The following is a 10,821-nucleotide window of genomic DNA, read 5'->3' as shown; positions in this document are numbered from 1 at the left end:
AAGTACAAGCTTGATATACAACATCCAACCTTTCAGTTAGGACATTACATAATATGCTCAGATCTTCCTGTTCTATAATTTATAGGACACCATGTACAATCTGCTCGGCTTCTCCTGCTCTAGAACAGGAGATGGGTGAAATTGAATTCTATAGTATGGTGCCATCTGGCGTTAATTGTATACGAGTACACATCTAGCTAGTGAGTAGAGTGCTGGTGTAGCCCTGTGTCTAATGACTCTCCCAATAGGCCACAAGTATGTCTTCCAAGACTAATCCAGCCTATTAATACGATGGATAAGACTTTGCTCCTTGGAATTAGGAGCCTGACACTTCTTGGCACTCAGTTATTGATTACTAGACATGCTCAGGAGTCATGGCCGCTGTGCCAGGGTGAGGGCACAATGTGCGGAGTCCACCTGCTGCTCGCTGGCAGCGTCCTGCTGTCCTACATAGGAATGTGTACAGCCTGCAGAGATCCAATATACAGGGAGAAGTGTGTCACATAGAGAACAGGGTCCAATAGGGATACAATCAGTTAGAAGGTGATAAATCCTGGAGCCACTTACTGCCATTACCTAGGAGTCCTTTAGCTCGCACCCAAAACATCTGGCGTGGCTCCTGCGGCAGGCGATGGAACATATCCGGGGGGTTAATAGGTTTGATCTCAATGGGAACATCTTGAGCCAAGATCTTATTCAGGCCTAGCCTGTGCTTCTCCACCAGCGAGGGGTCCCTGAAGGAAGACAACATCTCATCATTCTACCCCAAATTTCTGAAGCTTAGACAGAATTATAAATTGAGGCCCATTTCTGGTAGCAATGAAGACTAATGACCAATTAGGGAGATGAGCACCCACCAGGGGAGGTTTGCACCCTGTCCATATTGAAAACATGTATGGAGGTAAAAAGACTAGGTCAATAGAAATAGACGGATGCCCATCACAGGTTTTTGCCTAACGTCACTCTCCCTGAGGCTGTGGTCGCACGTTGCGCCTAAATTGTTTCTAGATACGTAGAAATATTGTTTACCGGCAAAACACGCGTTTCCCATACCAAATCGCAAGTCTATGTGCGATCAGGAGTATCCCCCCCCCCCCCCATTGTCCTGAATTGTGTTTCTAAACGCAATTACAACAAAGTAAGGCTGCTCACCCCGCCCCTCTCCATAGGAATGTATGGCACATGGCACCGTATTCCGTAGAAAGATAGGACATGTCCTCTCTTTCTAGGGGGGTACGGAGCGGTACGGTGCCACTCCCATTGGGAGTCATGAGCCCATAGCGATGTATGGGGTGCGTATATACGTCCCCCATACGTTCGTGTGAATATACATGATCACTTTAGTTGAAACCTGAACTTATTTGAAAGGAGTTGTCCAGTCCAAACCACTGATCACTGGATAGGGGATAGCGTACCAATGGTGGGGTTTGCAGTGCTCAGACCACCACGTCACATCACAAGGACAAGTATCTGTTGTACCCTAAATGAATGGAGAGGCAGGTTGGGGCTTGCGCGCTGCTGCTACAAATCACTTTCTTTAAAGTAGCAGAATACACAGCTCGGCTCTCCATCAGAGCCATTCAAATGAATAGAGCAGAAGGTACATGTGCACACAGCTGCTCTATTCATTTGGGGGTACAAAGGACCCCTTCTTGTGATCCATCCATAAGGACCCCTCTGTGATCAGCAAAGTAACCCCATATCCTTACAATATGTTGTGATTGAATGCATCCTGTGAAGATAATCCATCATGATACCCTAGCAGTTTTCATTTTACCAAATCCTGGGAAATCTGTATGACAAGAGCTTCCTCCCACCGATAGCTTTATCTGTAGATATACTCAGAATTATGCCACCGCTGGAAACAACCCACATGTGGTCCTAAAAGGACTCCCATCAGACCACATACCACCCCCGCCCCTTGAGTTTTGGTGCAGGCTTCATCCCTTAATACAGTAATTATTTTTGTTCCTTTTCTTTGTATTTTCTGGACCCCATCTGTTTCAATTAAAATGCATGTCATGAAAAAAGCAGGACAAATACAATGATGTAAATGACATCAATCCTTACAAATCCTGAGAGATACTGGATGAGAGGAAAAGTCCATCTGATTCTGGTTAAACATCAAACAACTCTGCAGAACAAACCTAACAACTTAATGAAACAGAATAATGCCCCATGTCTGATAAGAACCCAATGCTCCATTGTTGTTGGAATCAGAAGAGTTTTGTATGTTTGTATTGACACTGTAGTGTTAAAAATAATAAAAACAAAATAAAAAAAAAACCATCATGATAAACCAGGGACACTTATAGATCCAGACATTGACTGTGGTAATCCACTTATATTTCTTATCCATGGCTTCCGTACTTTACAAATCAACTTTGAAAAATAATGCTAATGAGCCGTTCTGTTCACCTGCCGTTACAATGTCTCCCCCTGCTCCCTAGACAGTGGCCCTTTATGGTTGTGCGGGACACAAAAGTCACCTTACTGATCAGAACATGATGCCAAACCACCATATGACAGGAAACCCTTCTTTACAGTAATCAGAGAAGAGACAGGGACATGACTCACTTGAGGTACTTGTATATCAGCTCCTCCCGGGTGAGCAGCTCCTCTGGTGGGGGTACGGTGGGCATAGTGAACTGATGCTGCAGGGGGCTCTCTTGGGAGCAGTGGAAGGAGGCCTGACATGTGAGGATGGGCACTCCATGCTGCACGGCCTTCACTGATCGCACGCTAAAACTTCTCCCGTCTCGTGTCCTCTCCACTTGGTACAACACTGGAACCTTGGGGTCCCCTAGTAGTGGGGAGAAGAAGACCTTACCGTAAGGAGAGATATCTGGACATCATTTGATTTAAAGAGATCGACACAGAAGATAAAGGGATCTCGGCTACTTTGGCTGGTGCTCTCTTAGCTAGTGGACAGTGGTGAGCACCCGCCTATGAACATGGCTGCTCTCTTCCAAAAACAGCATCACACCTTAACATGGTTTGAGCAGTATTGCCGCTCAGCTGTATAGAAATGAACTGCAATACCATGCACTGGAGAAAAGTATGAACCTCTGGACAACCCCTTTAACATTGCATCTGTACACTCAAAAAGGGCATCTACCACCAGGATGAAGGACTGCATGCAAATGAGCCTGAGGGGCTCGAGGTTCCATAAGTGTTAATAGAGCCTGGAGCCCCTCAGGCTCATTTGCATACAGTCTTTCCTCTCAATGATCAATGTCCTTTAAAGAAAATCTACCATCAAAATCCAGCATGGATAAACAAGGGACACCCAGGCAAAGTGACTGTGGTAATCTTCTTATATTTGTTATCTACAGACCCCTTCCTTCCAAAATAGAACTTTTAATATTATACTAATGAGCTGAAGTTCTCGTGGGGGTGTTACCAGAGCCCCTCTGTGCTGCAGATTCACAAGATGTTACACTGTGCAGGAGCTCTTCCTTTCCTCCCTCTGTGTGCTGAAACCTCCTCTGCTGTAGGTAGAGTAAAGAAGTGCTGAGCAAATGAGGTGAGGGGGAGACAGTGTAACAGCCTGTGAAGCCACAGCATGGAGGTGCTATCGTAACTCCCCTTAGAGCCCTTTTGGCTCATTAGCATAATTGTAAAAGTTGATTTTAGAAGGAAGGAGGCCATGGATAACAAATATAGGAAGATTACCACAGTCACGGTGCCTGGATCTATGAGTAAGTGTCCCTGGTTTATCATGATGGTATAGTGGATTTTCTTTAAAAGTCGGGGAAGTCTCAGCATCACAATCACAGTGTTACTTCGCATGTCGTGTCATGTATGACATAGACCGTGTATGTGAGTGCAGTAATTATGTTGCAGTGCACGGCAGTAGCGCAGTATTGAGATCTTATGTTGCTGTGTAAGATACAAAGCCCCAAGCGGTTGCATAATGAATAATAAATCCCCATCTTGTTACCTGCTCGCACAAAGTAGCAGTGCAGCGAGTGGACGTGCTCCTGCTCACTCACTGAGCTGGCGGCTGCCACCAGCGCCTGCCCCACAATCTGCCCGCCAAACAGCCTCTGTGTAGAGGGCACCCAGTGATGAGAACCTCTGGAAAAAGACAAAGGTTATATGTTAGAAATACACACCCGGCATGTCTTAAAGGGGTTGTCCTGTGTAGTTGTGGGGCAATCCATTTAATACATTTCCCGGTGGAATATAAGAGAAATAGTGCAAAGTTTTACAAATAATTCTCTATTATAGTAATTTAATGGGTGACAAGTGATGATAGGCTTGTGTCTTTCCTTAAAGGGGTTGTCCAGTAAACTTTGGGGGAAACTGCTTTAATACATTCCCAGGAGGAATAACAGAAGGAAGGCACAGAAAATCTGCTCCGTTTGCTCTATAGTGATCAGCTGCCGTACTATACATATCTTAACTGCCCCCATTCACTTCAGTTGTCTTATAGATAATAAAACTACAACTCCCGGCATGCATAGCGGCGCGCATAGCCGCAATAGAAGCCCGTGTCGCGGCACCTGTACAGATCCTTATCCAGCGGCTCCAGGTTCAGGACACTGGTGACCAGGACGCTCCTCAGATCCTGCGGCGGCTTCTCCTCCAGCTCCAGCACATCCTCCGGCTGCAGCGAACCGTCCATCTTCCGAGTCACGTGACCGCGGGCATCACGTGACGACCCTTGCCCGACAACTAAGCTCCAACTATCGCCATGTAACAACCGGAAATTGCGTTACTTAGTTAACACCCATTACACTACAGAGCGCTGTTATTGGTCAGCTGGTGTAACTGTTGACTTTTCTTTTTTTTTTTTGTCCTCTACTTCCGCTTTCAATAGCAATCCGGCATCGGATTGGTCCATTCCAGGACCCACTTGTCGGCCATTCCAGCTCCTTATTGGTTGGACCTTTCATGAGTTGCGTAAGCGTGTCAGTGATTGGTCAATTGCCGTGGGTGGTGGCTTGTTGCTAGTATAAAAGTGTTGTTAAAGGGAAGGGCTGATAAGTGATAAAATCGGTCTTGGGGGGCACGAGGTGAGGGGGGAGGGAATCACCAGGGTAGGTGACATATTGTAGTTATACAGAAGACATAGAAGCCAGTAAGAGGATCATCTTCTTTATCTTAAGGACATATGCTTCATGACAGATTCAGATGTATGGAAGAATCACCTGGATGTCACCGGTGATCCAATAGGATGAGTCAGTAATATTCTTACCCTTTAAATTTGCAAGGTGAACCACAAACCAGATCACCTCGACTGACCCGATCACCATGCAACTAGGCACCTGCTTCATCAACTATGAGGATTTCAAGGAGTACTTCAACGCGTACAAGCAGGAGACCAAATCCAGCTACAGCATCCACAGCAGCACATCCGTGCGGAGCCACAATTTAAAGTTCGGCACCGATATACGCCCAGATGTCATGTAAGGATTATTTTTATTATAAAAGCATTCATGAAAAATGAGAACTCGGAGTTCTCAGCTGACACCCAATTCACGTCTCTGTTAGGGCTTCAGTTACTGTGAGCCAAAACCAAGTGAGGTCCAACAAACAGGTGGACATCTTTCCAGGGACTATATTAAAGGGGTATCCCACAAAAGAAAATTCTCAATCTGAATCCCCTAGTGATGTTATCACAATAAAGATCAGGGTGTGGGCGGGGCCTCTCTAAGCAGACACATTATGATCCATCTAGTTCAGTGGGGTGACAATGAGATTACAGGTGTATATACACTTTCATCTGGCTACTAACACACTGACGCATAGAAACAGAGATGAGACAGATCAAAGATGATGAGATTACACAGAGGCTGACAGACTTTTACACTCTGGGCTCTGCTACATCTCACAGATCTGTGCCTGCCTCCCCCTTCCCCGGATCACTTATCTCCTTGTAGTTTGCAGCCTCTCTCTCTGCTCACGATCTTTTGGCAGGATGTGATCAGTGAGTGTCTCTGAGCTCCGTGCAGGGGTTGGGGCTACAGGCACAGAGCAGAAAGACACAGAAATCTCATCTGCATGATCTCGCACAGAAATCCAAGATGGGGGCCCGACCCCAAGTCAGAAGTTACAGGGTCTGGTGTAAAATTGTTTACACCAGAACTGATAGAGACAACTTGGAATTATATCTGTGAAATGTTGCATTTTTATTAATAACAGTGATTACCGAATGTGTTATTTTGTTATCCTGAGTTCATATAAGAAACTTCTTTTCGTGGGAATACCCCTTAAGGTAAGATATAATAGAAAGACTTGCACCTCTGTGTGTATGACTGCTCCTGCCTTCGGCTCACAATAACTGTACATTCACACGTAGTATGTTCGCCTGGGCTGTACCTGGGGCAAACATACAACCACACATACTAAAGAGGAGGAGGGGTGAACACTTATCATCCCTCCCCTCTCCATAGAGAAGTAAGCGGCTAGTGCTGTAGCACTGCGAAATATAGGACATGTCCAATATTTAGCAGTGCATGGTGACTGTGAGACATCAATGGGGACCCATATGTAGCTACAAATAGTGCGGCCCCATATTGGTTCCCATTTTGCTTGTGTGAATGAGCCATAATTGGTGCAAATAACTGAAGACATAACGGAGACGTAAACTGGGCCTAGGTATCACCTTTGATAAGTTCTCTTTGGATCTTTCAATGCCGTAACAAAGCTACATTAATTGGGATGTTTTCAAATGCTTTACACTACATGTATATACAGGCGGATCCCGACTTAAGAACATTCAAAAAAGATGACCTCTGGTTACAAATGGACCTCTCGGTCCACTGTGACCTCTGGTGAAGCTTTCTAGATGCTGATAACTTACTGAATTTTCCCCTCAGGCTGCAATGGGCAATAGTATCATAGTATATAAGGCTGGAAAAAGACGCAAGTCCATCAAGTCCAACCTTTAAGAATTAAATAAATGTTTTATCCCCATAACCCGTGATATTTTTTCTCTCCAGAAAGGCATCCAGGCCTCTCTTGAACATGTACATAGAGTCCGCCATAACAACCTCCTGCGGCAGAGAGCTCCATAGTCTCACTGCTCTTACAGTAAAGAACCTTTGTCTATGGTGATGGTAGAACCGCCTCTCCTCTAGGCGTAGAGGATGCCCCCTTGTCCTGGTCACAGGCCGAGGTATAAAAAGATCTTTGGAGAGATCCTTGTACTGTCCGTTCAGGTATTTGTACATTGTAATGAGGTCTCCCCTCAGTCGTCTTTTTTCTAAACTGAATAATCCCAAATTTTGTAATCTGTCAGTGTATTCTAATCCCCCATTCCCCCAATAATCCTGGTTGCTCTCCTCTGCACCCGTTTTAGTTCTACTATATCCTTTTTATACACTGGTGCCCAAAACTGTACACAATATTCCATGTGTGGTCTGACCAGGGATTTATATAAGTGCAAAACGATGTCCTTATCATGATAATCTATTCCTCTCTTGATACATCCCATAATTTTATTTGCTTTAGCAGCAGCCGCCTGGCTCTGTTCACTAAAATTAAGTTTACCATCCACCAATACCCCAACATAGCCACCCACTCCCACACCCCTGCTCGAGAGTCGGGTGACGTCACTGCCAGTGTAGCTACAGCAGTCTCAAGGTATGTTTAGTTTACAATGCATAAAAACAAATGGTAGATTTCCTTTAAATGAATTGGAGTGTATCTGCAGTACCCTGGTTTGGCCACTATACAGAAAGTGATATTGTTTGATTCCTGTCCAATTCTCTGTGCATTGCCTGTTGAGAACATCTGATCAGTGGGCATGCCAGATTTCGGATGCCCACCAATCTTTTTGTAAAGTCTTTAATGACCACAGATATTTTTTTAAATTTTTTGTTAATTTGCATTCTATTTATGATATTTATTCTTTCCAGATTCACAGAGGTGAAGTATTGTTGTTCAACATATCAAGGACACAATGGTAAAAGAAAGCCCCAAGATGGTGTCTGCCCAGCCTACTTCTTACTGCAATACGATCAGGAACTAGATCGCCTGGTGATTAAAGAAGAATGTTCAACTCACATCCATTCCAAGAAGACAAATCCACCTCAAGCCTCTCTCAGCGATACAACTCAACCAGAAGAACTCCTGTCATCTGACTCAGAAGCTCCGTCAAAGAAGATTTGCAACAAGGGGCCATCTCTATCTATAAAGGAGGAAGATGTGCAGGAAGAACTTCAACCTGACATCGCACCGCCATGCGAGCCCCAGAGTAATTTGTCTTCAGAAACACAAGATATTGGTGAAGGTCAAAGCAATACAACATCTTCCAACACTACAGTCCCCAATACTTTAGCCGTAGATGTCGTTTCCCGCCTAGATAGTTTCATGAGAGACTTTCAAAAAGCAGATGCTCGCGCGAAAGGATCGCTGACCATTGGAGGTCAAAATGAACTAGAGCAGCTGGGTTTTCAAACCAGTAGCATGAGTAGCTGGTTCCTAAAATTTCCAGAGAGCCTTTTGCTCCACAGGGTCTCCAGCAAACATGGCTACACTTTGTATGCCTTCATAGTGGAAACCAAGGAACGTTTGGGTAAAGTAGTTCACTTCTCCTTTGTAATGGAAGAGAATGCAAAAAACATCTCCAAAATGCTGAAAATGCTCAAACACTTTAACCCTGAATGGGCCAAGGTCAAAATTATCTATACCGATATAGATTTCAGACACGTGGACATGTTAAAGGAAGCATTTCCATCAACGCAGGTCTTAATTTCAGTATATCACACTGTACGTCTGATCAAAAAGAAAATCAAAGGATCTGCTGACTTTAAACACGAGGCCCATAAGTGCATCGATGAGGCCATCTATAAGACAACTACTCACAATTTAAACTGCTTGGCCCAAAGACTTGTGCACAATTTGGAGCCTGACCTGTATGCGAAACTTTGCCAAGATTGGTTTTCGAATGAGCTTCTGTGGTACATGCATGTGAAGAAGGGCATACATTCATGCAGCACTTACATGGACAGCATAGGACTGATACACGAGACCATCTCTCTCTGCATTTCCAGGCAGAGCTCGATGGAAGACGCAATTCAAGAGTTTCTTAAATCTGCAGACTGTTTCAACAAGGCACTAGAGAAGGGCGGGTATCCAGGCTTTTCTAAGAGTGCTTTTAAAGCACCCAAAAATAGTGCAAAAAAAATGCGCACTTTACTGCCTGCACTTGAAGCTCCTCCATTGGTCTCAAATGACATAAAGAAGAAAGCCATCAAGCAACTTAAGAAAACCACCTCGAGCAACGGTCTTGGCCCAAAAACGGGTGGGTGGAGACCAGTTAAGCTGCAGAATAAAATGTTACTGGCCCTGAGAGAGTACTGCAATGACATTGGCTTTCAATTGTGTCTAAAAGAGTTGGAAGTTGTCCAAGAGTCTGCTCATCTGATGAATAGCCAACCTGATTTCATATCTGTCCAGATCCTCGAACAGGCCCACGATGTGTCTCTAAGTGGACACACCTGTACATGTTATTTTCAGAGGGACTATAAATTGCCCTGTCGCCATATTTTAAGTATGCTTCACACATACAAAAGGCAAGTAGAAGAGGACATGGTGAGTGTAAGGTGGCGTAAGGGCTATGTAAATCCCATATTGGACTCCAGGGTGTATGGAAAGGTCTTTCAACATACTCAAAGTATGGAAGAAACTTGGGCGCGGATGGCCAAGATCACAAGCCTGGCTAAAGAATTCTATAATCTCCTCATGCAGTGTGATGAATCAGAGATTCAGGTCAGGGTTTCTACGTTACAGATGATCGTTGATATGTGGCGCAGTGACTCCGGTAGCATGAAACCAGCAGTAGCGCAAAATGAGGTATCTGATTTTCCTTACCGATGGGTGAAGAAGGAGCCTGCCGAAGAAGATGATGGCTCTGGCTATGAGCTGTGTAGAGTAGACCATGAAGCAAAACCTAGCTGAGTGAATGGTCAAGATCAAAACTTGATATATATACTCAAACGTCTTGAGTGTACATCTTAAATGTTTTATGGTATCTTGGGATACATCGTTTGGATTGGATCGACACTGGTTTGACAAGTCACAGCCACAAATATGTTGTTATTGATGACCTATTCTAAGGAAGGGCTGTAGATTGTCATTTCTGTCACAAATACTTTATCGTGGTTGTTGGGCCACTGACGACAAAAGCGGTAAAAGTAATGTGTTATGTTCTACCACTTCACAGGTCTCCTTGGATGGGTCATTTTGACTGTGAGGCACTTATCCTTTATTCTGTAGCACAACCCATATATATCCACACAAGTTGAGTTGGGGCTCATTAAGATGACCATTTGAACCCTTATTCGCCTTTAGTCCACATCCATACCATCCAGAACAGCATGCCTATGTGCCTATGGGGACCTCCGCTTAGGCACAATCCGTGGTCTTACATCAGTAGTTTCCAGACACCCCACAAAGGGTGAAAACATTGATTGTGTGGCCTGACTTGGCTGACTCCAGTGCCTTAGAGCCATTTCCTGAGAAGTCTGCTCAATGCAGGTGCTAGATTTATCAGAATGAAACGACTGGAAGTTCACAGTTCAGTTCTGTAGTTCTGCACAGAGGACGTTTCTTTTTTTTTTTTTTTTTTTTAATTCTTTATTTATATAACAATTTTTAACAGTAAGTGGAGTAGAATATGCATATAGGCAAGACAGAACAACAAGGAAAACAAAAGAATGCATATATGTGACATGACCACATAGACACGGTCTGGCTTAGGTTTTTACCGTCAGCTGAGCTGGGCGGCCAAACGTTCGCTGGTATGCCCAGGAAGGCCAAATACAGAAAGAAGGGGGGACAAGGTGTTTTCCAAGGTGAAAGAGAAAA

General features: G+C 44.4%; 2 protein-coding genes across 5 annotated transcripts in view; one reads left to right on the top strand and one right to left on the bottom strand.

Annotated features, from left to right (window-relative positions):
* The window catches only part of ACOT8 (acyl-CoA thioesterase 8), an 8,121-nt gene extending 3,330 nt beyond the window's left edge, over positions 1-4,791 (bottom strand). Inside the window, exons 1-4 of one of the 2 annotated variants that reach the window (XM_072112018.1) lie at positions 4,509-4,791; positions 3,944-4,080; positions 2,578-2,803; positions 568-734 (exon numbers count right to left, since the gene is read on the bottom strand). In XM_072112018.1, the coding sequence (XP_071968119.1) occupies positions 568-734; positions 2,578-2,803; positions 3,944-4,080; positions 4,509-4,630 (652 nt within the window). In that variant the 5' untranslated portion in view covers positions 4,631-4,791. The remainder of the gene's footprint in view (positions 1-567; positions 735-2,577; positions 2,804-3,943; positions 4,081-4,508) is intronic. The other variant, XM_072112019.1, reaches the window with a different exon arrangement.
* Positions 4,693-10,821, top strand: ZSWIM3 (zinc finger SWIM-type containing 3). 3 transcript variants are annotated; one of them, XM_072112014.1, is made up of 3 exons: positions 4,693-4,903; positions 5,220-5,414; positions 7,869-10,821. In XM_072112014.1, exons 2-3 carry the CDS (start codon positions 5,260-5,262, stop codon positions 9,910-9,912), a joined length of 2,199 nt encoding a protein of 732 aa, XP_071968115.1. In that variant the 5' UTR covers positions 4,693-4,903; positions 5,220-5,259; the 3' UTR covers positions 9,913-10,821. The 3 variants fall into 3 exon arrangements, with proteins under 3 accessions (XP_071968115.1, XP_071968116.1, XP_071968114.1); XM_072112015.1 differs by lacking the exon at positions 4,693-4,903 and adding an exon at positions 5,000-5,021; XM_072112013.1 differs by lacking the exon at positions 4,693-4,903 and having other exon boundaries at positions 5,029-5,414.

This window comes from Engystomops pustulosus, chromosome 6 (genome assembly GCF_040894005.1).
Source record: "Engystomops pustulosus chromosome 6, aEngPut4.maternal, whole genome shotgun sequence".
Lineage (NCBI taxonomy): Eukaryota > Metazoa > Chordata > Amphibia > Anura > Leptodactylidae > Engystomops > Engystomops pustulosus.
Note: the sequence above shows the minus strand (reverse complement) of the source record. Positions and strands in the feature narration are given on the sequence as shown.